The 24779-nt window shown below is 22.4% G+C and overlaps 3 protein-coding genes across 7 annotated transcripts in view; 2 read left to right on the top strand and 1 right to left on the bottom strand.

Annotated features, from left to right (window-relative positions):
- LOC412748 (ATP-binding cassette sub-family G member 1) overlaps positions 1–1127 on the top strand; it is a 28593-nt gene extending 27466 nt beyond the window's left edge. Inside the window, exon 10 of the mRNA XM_026446158.1 lies at positions 479–1127. Within this exon, the coding sequence (XP_026301943.1) occupies positions 479–817 (339 nt within the window). The 3' untranslated portion in view covers positions 818–1127. The remainder of the gene's footprint in view (positions 1–478) is intronic.
- Positions 1128–3937: 2810 nt separating this feature from the next.
- Positions 3938–10637, bottom strand: LOC726918. The gene is made up of 11 exons (XM_016916234.2): positions 10492–10637; positions 8965–9761; positions 8680–8885; positions 8259–8605; positions 5697–8128; positions 5444–5626; positions 5052–5351; positions 4783–4974; positions 4580–4693; positions 4381–4473; positions 3938–4197 (listed from the first exon to the last, which is right to left on the bottom strand). Exons 2-11 carry the CDS (start codon positions 9739–9741, stop codon positions 4099–4101), a joined length of 4743 nt encoding a protein of 1580 aa, XP_016771723.2. The 5' UTR covers positions 9742–9761; positions 10492–10637; the 3' UTR covers positions 3938–4098.
- Positions 10638–11998: 1361 nt separating this feature from the next.
- On the top strand, positions 11999–23945 carry LOC552371 (ATP-binding cassette sub-family G member 4). Of its 5 annotated transcripts, none has more exons than XM_026446156.1 (11): positions 11999–12063; positions 14567–14838; positions 17249–17366; positions 19523–19706; positions 20223–20368; positions 20479–20717; positions 21088–21383; positions 22754–22922; positions 22995–23251; positions 23351–23505; positions 23617–23945. In XM_026446156.1, exons 2-11 carry the CDS (start codon positions 14655–14657, stop codon positions 23804–23806), a joined length of 1938 nt encoding a protein of 645 aa, XP_026301941.1. In that variant the 5' UTR covers positions 11999–12063; positions 14567–14654; the 3' UTR covers positions 23807–23945. The 5 variants fall into 5 exon arrangements, with proteins under 5 accessions (XP_026301941.1, XP_026301940.1, XP_624748.2 ...); XM_026446155.1 differs by lacking the exon at positions 11999–12063 and adding an exon at positions 12234–12252; XM_624745.6 differs by lacking the exon at positions 11999–12063 and adding an exon at positions 13222–13698.
- Positions 23946–24779: the final 834 nt, after the last annotated feature.

Here is a 24779-nt window from a genome sequence, read left to right as displayed (position 1 = left end):
TGAAATATTCCATATGTTCTATATATATAATTCATGAAAAAATATTAATTTTTTCAATATAATATATGTTATTGTAGGTTGTTGCATATAAATACTATCGATTTTTCAGAGAATGTATCATATACTTTGTATTTTAGTAAATGATTCGTTTATTATACAATTTTATTTCTTTAATTAATAATAATCTATAATAGACAAGCATACAAAATCTAAATAAAAAAATAATTATGTAAATATGTTCTAAACTTTAATTGCAATGATTCTTTCAAGTTAATAAATTGAAAATTATTTTATTGGACAATTATTAGAAGGAAAAAAAGACAATATAATTTGTATATATATTTATATATATACAATATATATTTTGTTACTTAATATTTAATAAAAATATTTATATTATGATATTAATAATATACTATAATATTTATCAAAAAAATATAACTTTGAAAATTGTAATTTAATTTTTTTTTCTTTCTAGATCGCAGTATTTGCAGGACCCATAATTGCAGTGCTATTTTCTGTATTCGGATTTTGTATTCGTTACATAGATACGCCGCAAATATTTCGATGGATGTTTTATATATCATACTTTCGTGCCAGCTTTCACAGCCTCTTACACACTGTCTATGGTTTTGACCGGATGGACTTGAAATGTGACGATTTCTATTGTCATTATAAAAAACCAGCACAATTTCTCAAAGAGATGGAAATTGCTGATACAAGTGTTGCAAACAATCTCATTTTAATACTTGGTATTGGCGTATTAATGCATTTGTTAACTGCTAGTGCTCTCTGGTGTAAACTTAATAGAAGATAAAGATTATTCCTAATTTTGGTGATTCACTATTGCCTAACAATTATGACTTACTTACCACAATGACAATGGTGCTAAAAGAAATTCTTCTGGAAATCGTAGATATGGATTGATAAAATTTTTATTTTTATTTATATTTACTTTAAAAAAAAATTTAGAATTTTATAAAATTTTTTATTGAATCTTGATAAATTAAATTCTTATATTGTACTTATGAATCATGGAAAGGTTTTTATTGAAGTTAATGTTGGAAACATTATGCACATATTTTTAATTTGTGATGGCAATATATAAACTTAATTGTATTAAATAATATAGAATTTTTAATTTAAATTTATTATCACATGTTACTTTGTAATTATTGCATTGATTAACTTATTATACATTTTTTTTAATCAAATGTATTTTATACATTAGAAACTTTTATAAGAAATGAATCATGAAAGTTTTAAGATATTCGTGATATTTGATGTATATTTAATTATTATATAAATATATACGTAATGTACATATACAGTAATTAAAAAGAAATTTATTTTCTTATCACATTTTTATAGATTACAATATTATTATCTAATAATATTTATCATTGCATAGTTACAATGTCAATTTAAAAAATTAATCATAAATTGATTATCAATTTGATTACTGATTAATTTGGAACTGATATTGGAATAAATATATTAAAATTTTATTGTAAAAAGTTTTGTTATAAATATTATCATTTAATATTAAAAAATTATTTATATTTTTATATTTATTATAAATACGATTAGTAAATAGACAATAATATTAAAAAAATCATGTTTCTTTATTTTTAATATAATGGGTATAATTATGTAATATATTTTAAATATTTTTATAACTTTAAATAATTAATATTCTTTAATATAATTTTATATAAATTAAAAAATTAGGATTATCTAAGATATCTTAGAATTGTCTTATAAAAATCTTTCTCGATAAAACATATGAAAAATATATTAATAATTTTTTTTATATTTTTGAAATTGAAAGTTTAAATTATATTTTGCATTATTTCAATTTGCTATATTAATTAGATAAATCATTTTGCTTATAGAAAGATAAGATACCTGATTTAACTATGAAATAAAATTCATAATCAAAATAAACAAATTTTATCCAAACTGATTTACTAAATATAATAATAAAATTGATTAATGAATATTTATTCTAAAATTACAGCTGATACAAATTATTACAAATTATATCATTAAATATATTAAATTAGATTTTTTAATTGAAGATAAAACTAATTTAAAAAAAGTAAGTAAATAAAATATTATATTCTATATTTTTAATAATGGTAATTTAAAAAGAAAAATAACTATTTTATATATTCAGTTTTTATTATATTTTGTATCCAATTTGTTTCTACATTCGGATACATTGTTAATTTTTTCTTTCATTAATATCATATACAGATATAATGCTAATACAATTTCCCCAATCTATTTCAATGGATAGTTATTATAAAGTGGCCGGGGAAGAAAATAATTCTTTTCGCATAAATTACACAAAATTAAGTTACAACTAAAGCTCATTTCACGCGCACGCACGTACATATCTTTGTTTTCGAGATTAAATAAAATTTGTAAGAAACAAATATCAAGAGATCATATAAACTAACTCAAATTACTAATTTTTTTTAAATTAAATATACATATAAATATATATATATATATATTAATGTTTAATAAACGCTGTTGTGTTCACTATATTATACTCAATTATGAATACAAATCAACGAAACAAAAGAAATAAACGATATATAGAATTAGAAATATATTTTTATAAGTAACCATGTTGAAATGACGCAAAAATATTAATATTATAGTTTTGATATCAATAAAGAATTAAATTTAGATGTCTAATACATACATGGTAATACATATATTTCTGTTTTAATAATAAAAATTTTCATTTAACAATTTTATAATGAACACATAATTGAGTACTATAATTTATCAGCGATTCTTATTCTTATGAAAGAATATGTTATGATATATTAGTTATGAAAACAAAAATAAAAAAAAAAAACGAAAGATTTATAATTCTTCACATTAAAGGGATCAATAGTTGTCAGATCAAGATCAAGATCCAATGAAATTTCATAATTAAAATTTAATTAACTTTAAAAAGAAATTTGCAAATAATTATATTTTCATTTTATTAAATATTTAACAAAAACACATTATAGATTTTATTGAAATACATATATATATTTATAAACATCATGTAAAAATTTTACATGAAATAGTATGATCATCATAATAAATCATATGAAATATATTTTACTGAAATTTTAGTATAATTTGCTAAACTTTTCATTATGATAATTATACATCTTTATACAAATTTTTATTTATATAAATATTATAGAATAAAATGAAAATTTAAGAAAAATTATGAAATATACAACTACTGAACCCTTTTAAAAGTGGTTTATTTATACGTTTTTGATAACGTATTATGATTTAACATGATTTTAATGTAAATCTCTAAAGTGTTCATTTTAGACGCTTATTTATAGAACAAAGTAAAAAATGCTTTTAAATTACATATGTGGGATTCATTACTTAAAAACATCTCATATCTTATTCTGTAAATATATACAGAAGTATATTGCATAAATTTTATTTCTATTCTTTTTTAATCCTTATTATCTGTTGAATATTTTGTTTTTAACAATTCGTGGGATTTGATAAATTGTTCTAACTGCGTGTAAATATAAGAAATAAAACAACGCTTCATTCGTTTCATATGATAGAAAATCTTGAATTTGAATTATATTCTAATTATGTGATAAATAGTTAAAAATTCGAACGTGTTTAATTATAACCACAGAAAAAAGATATAATCTGCAACACCGTAATTTCTTTAATACTTTTTTCTCGTCGAGACATTGTAACATTTAATTTATTTTTTATTAAATCAAGATTTGTTAATATTCATTATGAGCGTGTTTAACAAATAATGGTATACTTAAAAACAAAGAGATATAATACCAATAAAAATGTCGATAAGTTAAAAAAATTAAAAAAGCAAAGAAAACAAAAGAAAAAAGAACGAAATAAAAAGAAAGAAGATAAGAAATGAAAATGAAGAAAAATAAAAACCTGTTCATTTGGTCCATTCTAAAACGCATACAAGTTTAGAAAAAATCAAATTATTAGATACAATTATTTGTATATATTATGTACAGTAATTTAATATTATTTGTCTCTATCGATTATTTACAACGAACCGTATATAATTTTTTTTTAATCACAATATTTCGACGGTTTCACCTTTCTTTGCGCTTCCGATTCATCTTCTGTTCCATATAGATGATACCGGTGCTTCATTTCGGTCGCAACAGACTTTAATGAAATCATTTAAAATAATAAAAAATCAACACAAATTCATGATAAATAAATCAATAATAAAAATGCATTAAAAAAAAAATAAAATAAATCATGTAAAGAAAAATCCTATTCCTCAGAATCCTGTTAAAGAACTGCTTTGCTTTTCACGCAAATAGATTAATTTATCACTAAACTCACCAAACGTGAACGAACTCTTTTTGGCATATCTTCTTGTAAGCTATAAATCTCATTTCGTTTTAATACGAGTTGTGAACCATCCTCGAAAATTACCTAAAAAATATAATTATAATTTAAAAATTAATCTATAACTATATAATTAACTTACATATAAATGCAATAATATTAAAATATTAATATATTATTGTAAGATACTTACAGTATACATGATTCGGTGATTTGTACCTTCAAAGATACCATTATATAAGTTTCCATCTGTCCATTTTACAACAACTGCAGCACCTTGTTGCGGTGGATTTCCAGAATCATAGTTCTACATAGAATAATGAAAACATTTTTATACATTTTTTAAATGAAAATAAAATATCCATAATATATATATATATATATATATATACTTACTGTAATATCTGATGGATATAAATCTTCACTAAAACTATCATCACTAAATGTAACCATGTAAAATAAAGTATCATGTATGGAATCTACTTTTGCTTTATAATATCGCGTATTACGATGTTTTGCCCATACAATTTCTCCTTGCCGAATCGTTGGTATCTTTTCTTTTCCATCACCATGTCCATCACATGTTATCTACATAATAATTTCTGTTATAATTTTAATATAATTTAATGTATAATTGAATTTTATGTAAATCCTTTTTAAAATACCTGAAGTTCTGGTGAATTGTATACAGGTATTGTAAATGTAGCACCAGAAACAAGTCCACAAGACGGATGAAATAGATTATTACACTGATTACAATTAAGACACGCTCCATCTTTCTGCCCACAGTAACAACACTGTTGCTTAACATTATTTGGTTTGATAGTTAATACATTAATAGGATCCTTATTTATGGCATCCTTAAAAGTTACACCTGGTAATAGAAGAGCGCACAATATATGCGCCCAATTACTATCGCTAGTTCGCTTAAGAGCTCCCCCTCGCATAGGACACAAACAACACATCTATATTATAAAATAATAAAAATTAATCAAAAAATGTATTAAAATTAAAAAAAAAATAAAATGATAATAAAAAAATAATTTTATATACATACCACTTGTGTTTTACCAGCCTTGCATTTATCACAAGCCCAATTTCGTAGATCTGTAGGTAATACGGTGATTCCATAACAGGAGGCATGAACCGTGACGTGACATTCTCTACAACGTAAAAGCTTATCATTTTCCGGTTCAACGATTTGTTCCTTTGAATTTGCAACGAATACATTTGCAGACACCTAAAAAATATGTTTCAATAAAATTTCTTCTGAAAATTTATCATTTTAAATAAAAATAAATATTATTTACCCATATTGGTGAACTTTCTGGTAAAACAGTAGGTTTACAATACTTCCAGTCTGGTGGCATTAATCTGCCATGTCCATTACAACTTGAGGTAAACGGAGCGCAGATCGCACAGTGAGAAATTTGAGCACTCCAGTAATCATTGAATGCTTTTAATAAATCATTATTCGGAACACTAGGATATAACATGTCGGATATATGTCCTGGTACCATCGAAATACGATGAGACACAGAAGGTGATTGATCTACAGATGTAATTGTATTTGATTCTTCTAAATTTGTTCCGAGTATTTTCGTTTCTATAGATATTTTTTTCCTGGTAGTAGCCTTTTTTAATTTCTCTTTTGGTTTTCGCCTCGAATTTGTTAATTGTTTTAATGGTGATATACTGTGATATATAGTTTCAGAACTCTTTTGTATATTTTGACTTTGTAATTTATTGTCGATTGCAATTATGTTCGGAAACTGTTCTTGTTGTAAGTGTGAAATAGTAATTGTTTTCTGGGAATCCTGTGATGGAAAATCCATGATGGAATGATTTGTAGTATATTGTATACTAGTATCTGAATTTGTAATATTTATATTTTTATTGAGTTGAACAATTTCCAGTGGAGCATCCACTTGTGTGGATACAGTTTTTACTTTATTAACAATTGTACTTTCGTTTTTGAACGGTTTCCTATTATAAACTTCTTCTTTCTGATTAATTGTTTTTCTCATAAATAATGACTCTTGTGATTTTGGTATAATCTTTACAAACGAGCTTGTTGTATTCGGAATTGAAGTAGAAGTCTGTAAATATTTTTTATTAAAATCGATCGTTAATGGTGATTGAGTATTTAACGAGATATTTCTGCATTTAGAACTTGTAGTTAAAAAGAATGTATTGTTGCTCGTTAAATTTAATGATGGGGATGAAATAGTAGTTTCAGGAGCCTCAAAATTTGTTGTTGAAGAATGAGCTTGCTCATCTCTCATATCCTTTAAAAAGAATAAACTATTATTACTAGTAGAAGGTTGCCAAAATTTTGTTGCCATCATTTTTGATGTATCTGTGGTGGATCTCTTTCCAAGAGTTTTAATATCTGTTTTCATTCCACTCACACATGTTACAGATTGTGCTAATGGTTGAGCTAAGATTGTATTTTTCGCAAAAATACCTTCTAATCGTGGTATTTGAATTGCACATGAAGTTAAGGGTTTTGATAGTTCCACAGTCTTTGTTTCATTTGCTAATTCTTGGTTTAATGTTTCTTTTTGTAAAATCGGTGGATTAGGAAAGTTTGTATTAAGAAACATAATGCCTGAACCGGAGAGCTTAGGTTCTCGAGGTTTGGCAATAGGCCAAGTCTTTGGTGAAACTAATAAATTTTTTAATGGTATACGAGTATCGTTTTCCTCTCCAATAGATTTTACCGAATCAACTTTCGAAGATACTTCAGTTGCAGATATATTATATGCAGATTTTAAAACGCTCAATCTAGGAGCTTTAATGATATCTTTTTTCGCATAATTGAATATAGTTCCTTCAGTAATAATTGTTCCCACACTTTTGCAACTAGTAAGATTGCTCGATTTTGTTTCTTGTGTATTGATATTTGTATCTTCGTTAATGTATTCAGATTCTATGACTTTATCGATTTTATGGATAGGTTTTACTTGATCTGAAGAAATATTTTTCAATGAAATTTGTTTAGAAACTGATGGTTTTACTGTAGTTATACTGGTTTTTTTTGTACTTTTTGCATATAAATTTACTCGCTCATTCACACTATTATCTATAATTTTTTCCATTTCTTTTGTATTATTATATATAGAACTTGCAATTTGACTATTATTTGGAATACTTATTAAATTTTTTTCTTTAATGGAACTCATATTAATTTCATTATCAGAAGAAATTATATGATTTGTATCTTTATTAATTGTTGGCGTCTTGTGTAAATTAAGACTTGGCATAGCCATCAATTTCCGTTGTACATCAGCATCTGATACATCCAAAGGCTCGTTAGTATCGAAAATAGATATGTTCAAATGTTTTCGTTTAGTTTTATTTATGTTCTTTGATTTCATTTTCTTTGATTCTCCAGACTTTGAATGTTTTTTCTTTTTCTTCAATGGTTTATCAGCAGCTTCTGAAAAATCAGAACTTTCTTCTACTTTTATATTTTCAATAATATTATTACTTGATATAATAACATTAGAACTTTCTCGAAGATTATTTTCTAATTGAGCACTTTGCTCCGAAAATGTTGAAGGTAGGAAATTAAAACTATCACTTGGCTCCATTTTTATTTCAGTCTTCACTTTAACATCTTCATTAATACTTTTATTATAATCTTTTTTAGATTTAGATTTATCAGTATTTTTTTTCTTACGTTTTCGACTTTTTTTGCGATTATAACCGTCATCAAATACGGAAGCTTCATTTACATCTATGATAAAGATCATTCATTAAATTTCATAAATATAAATTATAGACAAATTATAATGTATATAATATAATATATTATTGATAACTTAATTTTAGATATACATATTGAAACACAAAAATATAATCTTTACCCATTTCTCCAGCTTTTAGCCATATATCTTCTAAAACTTCCAATTGTTGTTCATCTGGTTGATCATCTACTTCTTCCAATTCTAAATCTTGTAATACTTTTTTAACATCTGGTGGAATATCAGGACGGTTTACTAGTTCTTCCATATCAACATCAGGATTTGTGGCCATTATGTTTTTCTTTTTATGTATAGTATGCCGTTTATTTTTTGGAGCAGCATTCAAATAACTTTGTGGTAATTGACTATTACTACATAAAAGATCCATTTGAGAAGGCATAGGTGCAGCTGTTTGTTTGGGATCTTCAGGATGAGGACCAATATCTTCTCCACGTAACCATAATTCATATCTATAAAATGTTTTAAATTTATTCCACTTATTCCATATATATTGAAAATGCTTTTTTTAAGAATTACTTTTTACCTTTCTGGTTGAAACCGTTTTACAAATGTATCCATAGATATTTTAACCATATCTTTACTGCAGGTACATTGTGTAGCTCTTTTACCATATTCTACCCATCGTGGCGCAGCAAAATTTGTGGATTCAGCACAATTGAATCCATGGTTAAAACCTGCATGATATCCATAAGGAAAAGTAATCATAATTTCTCCAGCTTCTTGTGTTATCTGAAAAAGAAAAAAAAAAAATATTAATTATAATTTTTATTCCTATATGATCTTTAATTTATAAATAATTGAAACTTACTTTATTACATGGAATAGAATATTGTTTTAATATTTGAGGTGAAATAAGAGACATTTTGTGACGTAGGAAAGCTTGACAACTTTGATAACTTGATGGGAAAAAACCACTAGCTAATCTCTCTAATCGTCGACCATGTTCTGGTGGAATAGCATACCAAGTTTTTGGAGCTCCAAAATGTAAATAATTTATGGAATATAAATCCATATCTTCTGTATGCCATGCAAATGTAGTTTTCCACATTCCAAAATATAAATAAGCTGTATTAACACCATCAATAGATATACCATAATCTTTATTCACATAATCAAGTATTGTCCCCAAATGATTAATATTCCATTCTTTTACATCTGGATCAGTCAATGAGCCAGATACATCTGCTCCATATATTGGTGCTACATATGTTATATTTTTCCAATATTTTCTCTCTAAATCTTCATAATCAAAGTGACGAGGAGTATTATATCGTTCAGAATTAGCTAATTTGCTATATTCTTTAACAGTCATAGATTTTTTTTGTATATTAATTTGTTGATAAAGACCTTGTTTGCCAGTTACAACCTGACAAATTGGTGCAGGAATTGTAAGATCTAAATCATCTAAATCATAACCTTTTTTTCTTGGAATCCATTCAGGTGGTGGAATTACTTTTGCTAAGCCAGCTTTATGAGCTCCTTTGCTTTCCATATATTCTACATACTTAGTAAAATCCTTAAATTCTTCATATGTGGGTCTAAAGACCTGAATACGCGGGGTACCCCGTGAAATGTTGCTAACCATTTTTTTCTCAATTTACATACCTAAAAAAGAATTGAACTTCATAAGAGATAGTTAATTCACTTGAAATATAATCATTTACACTTCAAAATATTAAGATTAAATATAAATTAAATATTAAAATACATTCCATAAAAATTTAAAAAAACTTAGAAAATTAATTCTATTTAAAAAAGTTTACTCACAAATTTACGAATATATATCTATGATATAGGTAAATAAAACCATAAAAATTGTGACATATAAACAATAAATCAAACATCTAGATTCACAACACATACGATATTAATTTAAAATATATATATGATAAAAAAACGAATAAAATAATATGATATAATATTTTTAATCATAATCAAAACAATATAAGATAATTCTATTCAAATTTGTTTTCATAAATAACAACATTAAAAAACGAGAAGTTGAAAACGAGGTGCAATGTTTTTGAGTCGAGACGCGCCGGAGGTGCATAAACAAAATGGATGGTATCTATTGTCAAGAAGTACTTCTTAAAATAAACTTTCTTACGCTTCTGAGATAGGTTTTGAAAACTGAAATGACATGCCGTAAGGAAATAAAATTATTATTAATATTAATGATTTGCATCATGTATTTGATTTTTAAAGAGGGTTTCCATCGTAGAAATGATAGCTGTTAACGAAATCTCGTGGTAGCGGATATATTGACCGACACAAATCAACGTGTTTGAAATTGTACGATTTTTCACATCACTGTCAAACACGATATATTACTTACATTGAAATTGGACGTTAAAAATCATCTTTTCTGTATAAACACCATGTTCATCCAAATATTGTGATGGATCTTGCGATTTGACACATCTACCGCTGTACCCCGCGCGTCTTATAAAACCAATAAAGATGGCGTTCAGTTTAGAACGCTAGAACATCAACGTGTGAATAGAAAGCGGTAAATTTAAATTTTTGCATTTTGTCACGTACGTAAAATTTTGTCAATGTTATTACAGAAATTTTATATTATATGTATTTATATTGAAATATTTGCTTTTAATATTTATGTTTCTAGCTCTGTATATAATTACAGAGTATAAAATATTAAAAATCAATTAATTTATTAATATTATAATTATCAAAGAAATTTTTTTTTATGATATTAATAATAATATAAATAGAAAAAATAAATTGTAATGTATATAAAATTTTATTGCACATATAAAATAATTAATTTTACATACATTTATAATATTAATTATAATTACATTTTATATATATATTTTATATATGTAATAACTTAAATACATATTATATATTGTAGTATTTATATAATTAGATTTTTTTTGTAATGCTAATTAATGAAAATGCAATTTTAAAAATATATTAATTAATTATTTTATATACAGTGTATAGAACTCCATCCTATGTCATTTATGTGTAACTATTAATATACTCAAATGGTAAAAAAGTAAAGATAAAATAAATATCAATAACAATATTTAATATACATCAATAAAAAATTATATTCAAAAAATATAATTTATTTATAATTATAATTATTATATATAATTTATAATTAATTATACGTTATAATTATAATACATTATATTATATTAAAATATTGTAATATTGTAATATGTTAACGATTTGTTATAAATTACATAATTTTTATTATATAAATTATATAATTATATAAAATTATTGTTATAAATTATAGTTATAAATTTTTAATTCTATTCATTTTAATTATCAATAAATATTGTATTACATAATAAACTTAAAATTTAAATAAAGTATATTGTTGTTAATAAACTTATAAGTTTATTAAGCTATTATCAAACATTTTATTTTAAATTATCTTTAGTATAAAAATTAGAATAAATTATCTTTAATATAAAAATAAGAATACAAGCATAATTATAAAATTTATTTTTGATATTATAAATTCATTGTATTTATTGATGTATTTTACATTATTATCTCTTGACAATATACTTTCAATTTATCAACACATTAATTCTTTTAATCATTTTATACGATAAATAAGGGCATAATTTATTTTGTACGAATAAAAAATGAAAATTATAATAATTTATAACGAAGTGAAGATAACATATTATATGTTATATAATTTTTTGATATACGAAACTTGAATGCATCATCACAAGTTTATAAATAAACACAGTATTTATTAGATTTGCAATTTAATAACAACTAATATAATATACATAATATAATATAATATACATATATAGATATATGCGTAGACACAAGTGAACTTTCAACACTATATCGAAATAAGGACACGTGCTAAGAGTGGTATTGAAGTTTCACTTATAGTTCAACATTTGAGGTATGCAATACCTCAATCGCTAGTAATTTATGGTGTTTTTTTAATAGTATATTTGCTTTTTTTTCCAAAATGTTTTTCATTTAAAATCTTATAATTAATATGATTTATTTGGTTTAATTAAATTAAAGAAAATATTATATAGTTTGATAATGATATTGTGAGTATTAAGATAATGTGTAATTTAAAAAGGTAAATATATTTAAAAAATTTATAGATATAAATATTTATAATAAAACAATAAATTTGTTGCATTATATTTTCTGCAATTTATATTGCACACCTGTTATTTATCACAAATTGATTTTTAAACAGGTAGATATTTTATAAACTGATATCATTTGATAAACAACTGTTCGATAGAAATACAAATTGTTTTCGGACAGAACATATTTCATATTATGTACAAAAAAGTGTTTATTTTTTTGTTAATTGATTTTAAAAATTTTGTTAAAATTTGGATTGTTTTGCTCATTACTTTAATAATAATATAAAAAATGTATTTATGTTCAATTATAAATTTTTAATTTGTTATAGTGAGTTTTTTTTTGTGTCAGAGCTAAGTGATGCTTTTTTTTGTCTTATAGACTAAGTGATTTTCTTTTTTGATAACTACAAGATAACATTAGTCGATATTATAGAGATAATATACATATATATAGTGATTCAGAATACACATTAAAATAACCAAAGATAATTTTATTTATGTAAATTGTTTACTTTATAATCACATGTTTTTTTTAATGTTTAAGTTCAGTTCTTAATTATTGCATATAAATTATTACATTAATCATTTTCATTTATATATGTATAAATAATTTAATTTTAAGATAAAAGTTAATCGTATTTAAGATTATAATCTTCTATTAATAAGAAGATTATTTTCTTTGTAAATATGAATAATCTTTTAGAACAGTACCAATATCGAGATGTCAATCTTCAATCTCTAAATTTTGTATTCCATGATATGAGTTTAAAAAATTCGATTTGTTATCAGTAATTTTTATTTTAAAAGTTAGATTTAATCTTTTATCTAAAAAATAAATATAATTTTTTATATAATTCTAAAAGATACAAAAATTAAATAATGTTACAAGATAAAATAATTAACAATAAATCATATAAATTTTATATAAATACACAAAATTATAAATTAATTATAAATTATTCATGAATTTGATGATAAGTAGTTTTATTTTTTTTATATTATTTTAAAAATTATATTTATTTTTTAATTATATTTAATTTATATTTCATCAAATGAAATTAATTGTAATACATTCGAATCGGTAAAGAGGGAATCTATATTACCAATAAATGAACGAAACAAGACAAATTTTATCAACTAAACTTTGCTACATGTAATGTGCGCGGTTTAATAACCGCGTAGGAGGGAGAAGTATGAAGCTTTGTTTCGCCACAGAAATACAGCAGTACAGCAACGCGCCTCTGTATGCGATCAAGGAGTGTCTGCTGACGACCTCCGTCTTTACTTTTATGGTGTTGTCCTCTCGTTGTAAACTTTGTATACATTTCATGACGTGTTATATCCATCAATATAAAAATTGTAACATAAAATATAAAATTAGATGAAGTGTTTCTATCAAGGATTAATTATCTATTTTTTTTAACAATTGAGTGCGTGGTATATAATTACTAATAATTTTATTGATATGTGCTTTTTAATATATTATTAAAATAATTTATTGATTGTTTTATTAACGAAAAAAATTTCTGTTGCAAAAATTTTTTTATTAAAAAATATTAAATATCGCCATATTTCAAGAAATTAGTATTGAATTTCCAGTATATATCTATAAAAAAACTGATTATTTTGTATATACTCTGATCTCAGAGACACGCGTTAATAATACATCAGCAGCTGATAATAAAATGAGTATAGCGATACGGATGTATTAAGAAGTCTTTATATTTCAAATTTTGGCATGTGAAAACTATAATATAATCGTGTTTCTCAACTTTCACAAATTATGTATAAGTATAAATAAATTTAATCGTAACGTTATAAAAAATGTACTTTAAATCTTTAAGGATATTTATTTAAAATTTTTTATATATTTTACATTTTTTTTTAATTTTTTCTTTAACTGTTTTTATCGAAATATAGTATTGAATAATTATTTTATTACTGATTCATATTGTATATTTCGTTATTTGCAATTCAAATTATTGAGAATACCAATAAGTGTTACCAACAACTTTTTAATTATTTGTTGCTTTTTACGTTTGTAATATATGTAATAGTCATCTATAATGACATTTAATATCTATAAAAGTGCAATTAGAATATAATATTTTGTCGATTAAATATGAAATGATTTGAATCTTGTTGCTTTATGTGTATAAAGTTTCATGAACACTCACGAATGTTGTGACGATTACGAAATGCAATCAATTTTTCCAGACTTTATATCAATGTATAATGTCTCATTTTTTTTTTTGTGAATTGTTTATTGTGTTCTCATATGTGTTTTATTGTGCTTAGTGTTGATAAATTGCGTCGGCCATTAAGAAAGGAAAAGAAAGCATCATAGTGAAAAGTCGTCGAATGTGAATATCCAAGAAAGACGTAGATGAAGAAAATGGGCACGAAAGTACTCATCGAGATGCAACAACAACTAAGGCAAGTTGTGTCTAGATCCGATACTGCACCGACCAGTACAAAAAAATTAGAAGACTTAATGGATATCCATAACTCAATATTTCTAGTCTTTGAGGATATTACCTATAGTGCAAAACCATGGATTCTTTCTAGAAGTAAGTTTTTTTTATTAAAAATTAAATAAAATCAAATTAAATAATTTTCTTTCGTACAATAAGTTTATAGTAAATTTCATAAGAAATTTCAGTATTGAAAAAGGAAAAATTGTATTAAATATAAAGAGAAATTAGTGTCTTATTTATAAAAATTTTTATCATATGATTTTATATAAGATAATATTTGGAGTCATCATTTATTTAATCCAAAGTATAATTTCAATTATTTATTAATAAAAAATATTAAAATTTAATTGCACATATATCATAACAAAATTAATATTATATTTATTTATAATATTTATTTATAAAATTTATAAAATTTTTATAATTTAACGGGATTTATAACTATAATTAGTTTAGTATTGGAATAATAGTTTTTTAAAATTGGTTAATTTTGATATCAATCTAAAAAAAAAAAATAATCTCTTTTAGTTAACATGAATGAATTGTATTAAATTTTATACAATTCATTTGAGTTGTTGATAATTATGGAAATTTCTATAGTCGTAAAGCGTGTTACTACACGTGATTTATACATATGTGTGTGCGTGTATGTGTGTGTGTATGTATTGTTATCAATGTTACAAATATACATGAGAAATATTGTAATGAATATTATTCAAATTATAATGAGATATTAATGTTTTTTTTTAAATTTCTTTAAAAGTTCTGCAGAAGTATTTTTAAATTTCATAATTAGTTTTTTAAAATAAAAATAATTTTTAACTTTTAATTATAAATTTCAATTCAATTTCCATTCATTAATCTTTTATTTCAATCTCTAATCTAACTAACAAACAAACAATTTAAAAAACAAATAATTATGATATTATCTGATACATGTAAGGCGAAATATTAATTTATTTTATTTACATAATGCAATTATAATAATATACAAAAATTACAATTGATATAACAAATGCTTATAGTGAGGAATACGGAAAAAAATTAAAAGCAAATAATAATAATGTATTAATTATAAAATTTATTATATTATTTAATTTAATTTCTTATCTTCGCTCTTTTTACGATAAATAATTTTAATAAATAAATATAATTTATAATACTTTTAAAATAAAAAAAAGAAATAATACATTTTATAAATAATTATATATTTTATAAATAGAATAATGTAAATAATATTTTAAACATATTTTATAATGAATGTATTGTTATAAATTAATTGTTGAAATAATAATATAATAAAAGTTTTTTCTTCCCTTTGAATGCTTAAGAATTCATTTCAGAGCGTACAAATATAGATTGTAAGCACACTCGGAACCCTCTCCTACATGTTATGTGTACGTGAGCGACATGTGTGCCGTCCAATCGTTCTTATGAGTTTATTAACCCTGAAATAGTTAATAAACAGGAACGATACAAAAGATGATAGAATAATAAATATCATTGATGGTGTCTTTAAAAAGAACAAGAAGAGAGTCAAGAAAGAGCCAACTCGTCTGTGACAAATTCAATAAGATCTTCATTACATTGCGGTTAATGATATAAAGAGCATCTTTCATTTTTGTTCTCGTTATAGGTTTTTAGCACAATAAAGCCTATATTAATATATCATTTTATTAAAAAAATAATTTATTAATATTATTAGAAAATTATATATATATTATTATTACTCTTATAATATACTACTCGCCGTTGTATCTTCTTTTTTATTTCAAACTATTTCCGTCGATTTTACTTACTTTCTAGTGAAAACGATTAGTTCATGTTAAATATTAAAAAATATAATATTATATAGATTTCATATGACATAAGAAAAAAGAAGAACAAAGTAATTCTATTAAAAACTAGAAATTATCATTTGTCTATTATTAATAATTAATAATTTACATAAATAAGCAATTTATTTTTTAAATTTATTGATATGCAAATTAATTTGCATTGAATAGGTCTTAACTTTTTGTATCATTGATTTACAGGAAGAATTAAATATAAATATATATTTTTGAAACAACATGAAAGAAATGCGCACGCATGTATACTATATATATTATAAAGTGAAAGTATGAAATATATGTATAATATTCGTAAAAAATGTTATAGCAGATTATAAATAAAATTTTTTTTTTCTTTTTTTTTCTTCTTATTCTTATTAAAACATTTTATTTATAATGTGAGTTATATAATAGAACAAAAAAATAAAATTAATTTTTATCTATTCTTTTTTTATGTAGCCATTCATATATTTAATAAAAATTGAAATTGATTATTAAAAAAATTGGACTTGAAAAAATAATTGTTCAATGTATGTGTATTAGTTGATAAACAATATCTACATAAAAATATTTAAAATTTAAAAAAATTTAAAAAACTTTTTTATTTTTAATCATTTAACAATTTATATTTTTCTAAAGAGAGAAAATATTTATATTAATGTTTGTTTCAGGAAAGACTGAACTATTGAAAAATGTGAGTGGCGAATTTAGAGCCGGCGAACTCACAGCGATTATGGGATTATCTGGTGCTGGAAAATCCACATTGATGGATGTTTTGACAGGCTTTACGTTAGTAAATTTCTGGCAATTTTTTTTATTTATAATTATTTTTTTTTATTTCTTAAAATTTATTTCTAATAAAAATATAACAATATATAACAATTTAAATAATTTAAATAATGTAAATAACTATAAATAATTTGTTTAATTTAAAATTGAAATAAAAAAAATTTAGTATTAGCATTAATATTTATAGAAAAATTTTTAATAAATTAAATTTGATATTTCATAATAATTTTTAACATAATATCATTAGAGAATCATAGTACATATTTATATAATTAAATGTATCCTTTAATAAAGTATTCTTTATTTTTTATATGCATATAAAATATATTTGAAAGATTATATATATATATATTTTAATCAATTCATAAAATTATTTAGAAAATTTAGTATGTAGTGTCCTCTGGTGTTATTCTATAATACTATTATTTATCTGAATTTTTTATATTAAAGATAATTTTAATGTTATTTTTACACATGATTACGAACAATAATTTTATGTAGTTAGATGAATTTAAAATGTTGGTTGTTAGTATATTTTAGAATATTATATAATAAATGCAGAAGATCTTTCTTTAAATAATTTTGCTGTATATTTCTCTAACATCGATATCGTTGATATTAGACTATACGTTATGAACATTTGGTATAATGTTACATTGGCACAATTATTATATTATGCGTCATTATCACATTGCACTAGTTTTAGTAACGTGAAATAATTGCCAATTGTAAAACTTGAATACTCGTATATTCTGTAGAAACATTCTATTTTCAGATCTCGAAATATCAAATTAAATCATTGATCTATAACTATGTTTTTTAATATTATGTTATTTTATAAAATAAATAATTGATCTTATATTAATTATTATGACTTTACATCAAAATGAATTATTTGAATATTTATATAATATAATATATAATATATATAATATAAAATATATATATATATATACATATATAATATATACATATATAAAAAATATGTATTTTTTTATTTATAAAATTAAAAATATTAAATTTATACATAATATTTCAATATCTTCAAAAAGTTTTTTTTTTAATTTATTTATAATTATTAATTATTTTTATTTATTTTTATATACGTCAATTATTCACATTTATTAATATAATAAAAAATAATTTGAAATACTAAATTGTATGAAAATGTGTTAATGTAATAATGTTGGAAACTTAATCAGCCACATTATATTGTTTCATTATTCGATCAAACATGATCTATATTTCCGTTCAATGTATCGAAGTTCAATTGCAATGTTCATTAGTAGTAATACATTTATCAGCGATAAACTTACCAAAGAAGTCATTTACTTCATAAAAGAATGATAAATATTGCAGTTAGCTGTACATTTCAGTTCTATGAACAAGAAATATTGTTTATATATTTTTTCTTTCTATTAAAAACTTATAAAAATGGAATTTATATTATACAAAAGAAATAATAATTATTTTTATATTTTTATATTATTTTTTTGTTGAAATTATAATACTTAATAGAAAATTCAAATGATATCATTCTTAAATCATAATAGATCGAATACATTATTTAATATCTTTCTTTGCCATTTATTTATCCCAATTTCAATAATATAATTTATAATAAAAGAAACTTAAAATAGAGCATGTACAATTTTTAAATATAATAATTCTATAATAAAATAATATTCTATAATTCTATACTAATATAATAGCAATATATTATTTTTTATAAATAAAAAAAATCATCTTAAATCATCTTAAAATCATCTAATCATCATTTTGATAAAAAAATAATAAAAAATTTAGGAAATTATAGAATTTATTAGATTTTGCAACATTTTTATTTTCATCATTGTTAATAATAAAAATATATATCGTCTCACATAGTTCATATGTCTCAAATATTTGTGTAATACATATATTTACAATCTGTGTAATATTTTAAATAGATTGACAAACTAATATTATTAAATTGGCATTTTATATTATTGCGCTTTACTGGACTACATAAAGTAAATTATCGGCTATAATCATTGTTCCATTTTGAATTAATTTTTTATCATAAGAAAAAAAAAGAAAAAAACTAAAGAGAAGATGAAAATTGCATAAGAAATTATCAAACTTAAAATGAATGATTGGTTTTGGATCATTTACAGAACGGCTGGCGTAACCGGGAATATAATGGTCAATTCAAAAACTAGGAATCTCAATGAATTTCGAAGATTGTCTGCATATATAATGCAAAATGACAATTTGCAACCACTATTAACCGTGCAAGAAGCAATGAACGTCGCCGCAGAGCTAAAACTTACTACAAGTCACCAGCAAAAAAAACAAAAGGTATTTTCATTCATTAATAATTAAATTATCTTCGTTACTCATTCATATAATATAATAAAAGATATATAATATAGTAAAAAATATATACAAAGAATTATATTTAGTTATAGTTTCAAAATGGAAATAATTGAAAAATTATTTAGTAAAATGATTATTGTTTATAGTTTTTTCGTGATTGGGCATTCAAAATCAAAATACTATTACTTTTTACTATTAAAAAATTTTGTTTTGTTGTTTAAAATTAAATTTTTTTAAAGAATAATAATTTTTCTTTATTTAAATTTTTAAAAAACAAAAATCTATTGATTTTTTCTTTAGATATAATTTTTATTTGAGTTTATGAATTCAAATAAAATTGGAATTTAAAAAAAACTTACACTTAGAAAAAAAAGTTGAATGATTTTCGTTTTAATAAAACTTTATAGTTGAAAAAGTCAAATAAATTAAGTTTTATATCAGATATATTTATTTATCTTTCGTTAATTGATAGTTTTTTTAAAATAAACACATTTTCAGATCGATCAGATTTTGGTTACAATGAGTCTCGATACATGTCGTCACACACGAACAGGACAACTCAGTGGCGGAGAAAGAAAAAGATTAGCTATTGCTTTAGAATTAATCAATAGTCCACCAATTCTATTTCTCGATGAACCTACTAGGTATATACATAAGTATATCCATCTAATTATTAAATTTTAATATTAAATTTTAGAATTATTTTAAAAAAAATAATAAAAATAGCGATTATATAAGTCAATATTTATTGTAGCGGACTTGATAGTGTTACCTCAAAATATTGCATAACATTATTAAAACAGTTAGCAAAGGCAGGACAAACAGTGATTTGCTCTATTCATCAGCCTAGTGCTTCGCTCTTAAACATGATCGACCATCTTTATGTGGTGGCAGACGGAAATTGTGTTTATAGTGGTAGCACGCAGAATTTAGTACCTTATTTGAGCAGTCTTGGTTTGCAATGTCCAACTCATTATAATCCGGCTGATTATTGTAAGTAAATGAGAAACTGGTTATAAACATTGTATCATTTCTTTTATCATATTGATATATTGTCTATAATGATATATACAAATAAAGTAAAGATAATATTGTTTTTTAAAAAGAAAAAAAAACAAAAGAAAGAAATAGGAATTATTTTTACAATACGATATATATATTGAAAACAAATATTTTATATATTTTAAGTTAAATATATATATATATACAAAAATTTGTGAATTATCAGTAAGAAAATTACTATAAAATATTCATTAGCGTTTTTTTAAATCAATGTAAAAAATTAATAATAATTAAATTCAAATATGTTTAAAAAATATATATTTTTGTAATAAATATGTTTTAAAAAAAAATATTTTTGTAGTAATGGAAATTTGCAATGGAGATTATGGCAAGTATGTACCAGAAATGATAAATGCTATCGAGAATGGAAAAAATAATGCATGGAGGTCAACCAGCAATGTAACCAATGTCAATCATCAAGAGGAAGTGATTGCTTTGAACGTGACGGCTTCATTTCAAGCACTTCGACAACGATCTCCGGTAGAGATACAACACGTTCATACTCGACATAAAGGATCTCCTGATTATGCTACTAATTTTTGGAAACAATTAATTATTCTGCTTAAAAGAAATGCAATCAGACTTTCAAGAGACAAGGTAATAGATATTTTGTATTTAGAATAAAAAATTTATTTATAATTTAAATTTCTATAATTAACATTTCTATAATTTTAAATTATATCATTAGAAGATATCATAAGAAAATTTATATATAATTCAAGTTGCAATTGTAAAATACAAAGGAACTAGCATGCTTATTAAGATATTTATAGATTCATTTTTGATCTCTATTTATTGATATGTGTACAGACGAGTCGCATATGAATAAAAATAGATGCACGACTGGTCGGTGACGCCTTCATATATTTGATACGGAAATGTACAATAATAATAAAACCAGCCCCATTTGTGATATTCATAGATTACTGAGACAACATTTATTAGATGATAAGACTTGTAAAAGAGTCCGTTATAATATTACTTTCTTTGAGTTGAATTATATAATTTGATTATAATTATATTAATGTTTCAATCAAATTTAAAAAAAATTGAAATAATGTAAAAAAATCTTGAATTATATATTATACATTATATAATTCAAGAAATAAATAATTAACAATTATATATAGAAATATGATATAAGGAAAATTTATGATCAATAACAAGTAATATAAACCACTAAGGTATGATTGACCTTGACCAAAGTATCAAATAATTATACGCGCGCGCGTGAGAGAGAGAGAAAAAAAGAGAAAAAGAAAAATCAGATACATTTATAATAAAACAATTTATAATTTTTAATAAATATTTCAATATTCATTCAAAAAATGTTCAATAAAGATTCTACGATTCCTTAACATAAAATCGACTTTTATCATTCAATATCATGTTTCTTCAACGTATTGAATGTAAACAAAGGGATTCATTCAGAAGTAAGTACAAAGTCGCACAAAATTATTACTAACAACAACAGAAGTCATTTCATAGATTTAAAAAAAAAAATAAAAATCATAGGTCAAAAATCATAAGGTCACATACAAATATATATTTCCACATTCGAATAATAAACAGACATTGTAAAAACAAATAATTCGAAAATACTGCTTTCTGCATTCAACAAATAAAAAAATATTGAAAATTTGTATTTCATTTGCATTTATGAAATTGATATGAATATTAATATTAATAATTTTGTGTTGACAATCTTGAATTAATATAATCAATTCTTTTGTTTACATACATTCAATATATTATCAAAAAATTCACTCATGATATCGAATGTTCTTAAATAAGAAAACTTTTATGTCAAAAGAATTAATTATAGAACTTATCTTAACGAGATTTTTTTTATTTTTTGGTATTATAAAAAAACTTTAAAATCTTGGATTTTTTTTTAATACTTTAAAATATTTTTTGTATGTCTTAAAAAAATAAGACAAATTTAAGTTTTGATCTTTTTTTTGTAGGTATTAACATTTACTCGACTTTCGATGCATTTTATAATTGCTCTGATCGTTGGCGTGATTTATTTTAAAGTTGGTCAAGATGCTGTATATGTGTTGGATAATTTCAATCTTTTGTTTTTCAATATAATGTTTCTAATGTTCAGTGCATTTAGTGCAACGGTAACAACGTGTAAGTAACTGTGTTTTAAGTAATTATTGTTTAGATTAGATAATAACAAATTATAATATTATATTATTATAGTTCCTTCGGAGTTACCAATCATTATGAGAGAACATTTTAATCGTTGGTATAAGTTACATTCTTTTTATCTTGCTAACAAATTAGCTGATATTCCTATTCAATTCACAGCCATTTCTTTGTACATTCTCATTGTATATTATATGAGTGATCAATTATTAGAACTTCAACGATTTTGTCTTTACACGCTGATGTGTTTCGCTGTTAGTATAGTTGCGCAAACGTTTGGCCTTTTAATTGGAACAGGAATGAAAGTACAGGTTCGCAAAAAAAAAAAAAAATATATATATATATATATATTTCTTTAAAGAGAAAATTTCTTATTCGTTTGTCATATTTTATTTCAATATTTGTTTTAGCATGGTATGATATTTGGACCACTTACAATTCTTCCATTTTTAATATTTAGTGGATTCTTTGTTCAATTCAGAGATGCTCATCCATATTTAAGATGGTTATTCCATTTATCATTTCTTAAATATGGTTTTGAGGGTGTAATGATTGCTATTTATGGGTAAAATAGTTTCTACAATAAAATACACTATTTAATTTTTTAATATGCATGCTATTATAATATAATATTTTTATATTATATATATTTTTATATTAATATTTGTAATTTCAGTTATGACAGACCAAAACTTTCTTGTTCGGATGTCTATTGTCATTTTGCAATACCAGAAACACTCTTGAATGCTGTAGACATGAAACAAGCTAATTATTGGTTTTGTTTAATCGTGTTGGTCGCTTTATATGTTATGTTAGACATAGGAACGTACACATTATTGAAATTAAAGTTAGAAAAACGTGTATGAAAAAAAAAAGATTTAAATTATAAATATCAATGAAACGTTTTTTTACAATCGTGCTGTGTTCAGTGTAAATAGAACAATATATAAACGAATTATTGTTGAAGACTGATTTGCTTTTAAAATTTCTATATAAAAAAAAAAATTTATAAAAAGTATTTACTAAAAAAAAAAATTAAATTTGCATTTAATGAAATTTTTATTATGAAAAAGAAAACAATAGATAATTATTTATGTAGCATAATTATGTACAAATGATTTTTTCAAATGCGTATCGAAATAAAAATAACAATTTTATTATTACAAGATACTAATTATTATAAATCAACGATATCTTTTTAGTACTATATTTCGATATATGACAGAAAATTTTTTCTATAAATTATTTTTGTTTAGAATATAATATACATAGATAATATCTATTAAAGAATAATTAAGTTTTCGTATATTTCATATCCATTTCATATTCATAAATCTACGATGTATGAATATGAATAAAGAAAAAATAAAAATTTTATGTAATGTTGTTATAAGAAAAAAAATTAATATGTATTTTTCATAAAAATATAATATTAAAGAATTAAATATGTTTCTTTATTTTTAATTTGTATTTAAATTCACATCATTTATCTATTAAATAATTAATTTTTGATTTTTCTGATAAATTTTTCTGATAAATTAAAAAAAATTTTTTTTTAATTTAATATTTAAAAATTTTTTATTTCAATATAAAATTTAAAAAATCTATTTATAAAAAAGAATTATTCAAAAAATAATTTCTTTATAAAACTTTATAATACTAATATCGTAATATAAATATTATTTTAATAAATTGAGATTTAAATATTGTATAATAAATATAAATTGTTTAAATATTCGATAACAAATTATTAAAATTTTTCTTTATTTTGCATTTTTGATGATTTAAAATATCTGATAACTTAAATGACTTAAAATAAAATTAAAATTATTTTAATTT

The sequence above is a fragment of the Apis mellifera genome, linkage group LG1 (genome assembly GCF_003254395.2).
Source record: "Apis mellifera strain DH4 linkage group LG1, Amel_HAv3.1, whole genome shotgun sequence".
In the NCBI taxonomy this organism is placed as follows: Eukaryota; Metazoa; Arthropoda; class Insecta; order Hymenoptera; family Apidae; genus Apis; species Apis mellifera.
This window is presented reverse-complemented; position numbering and strand designations above follow the sequence as displayed.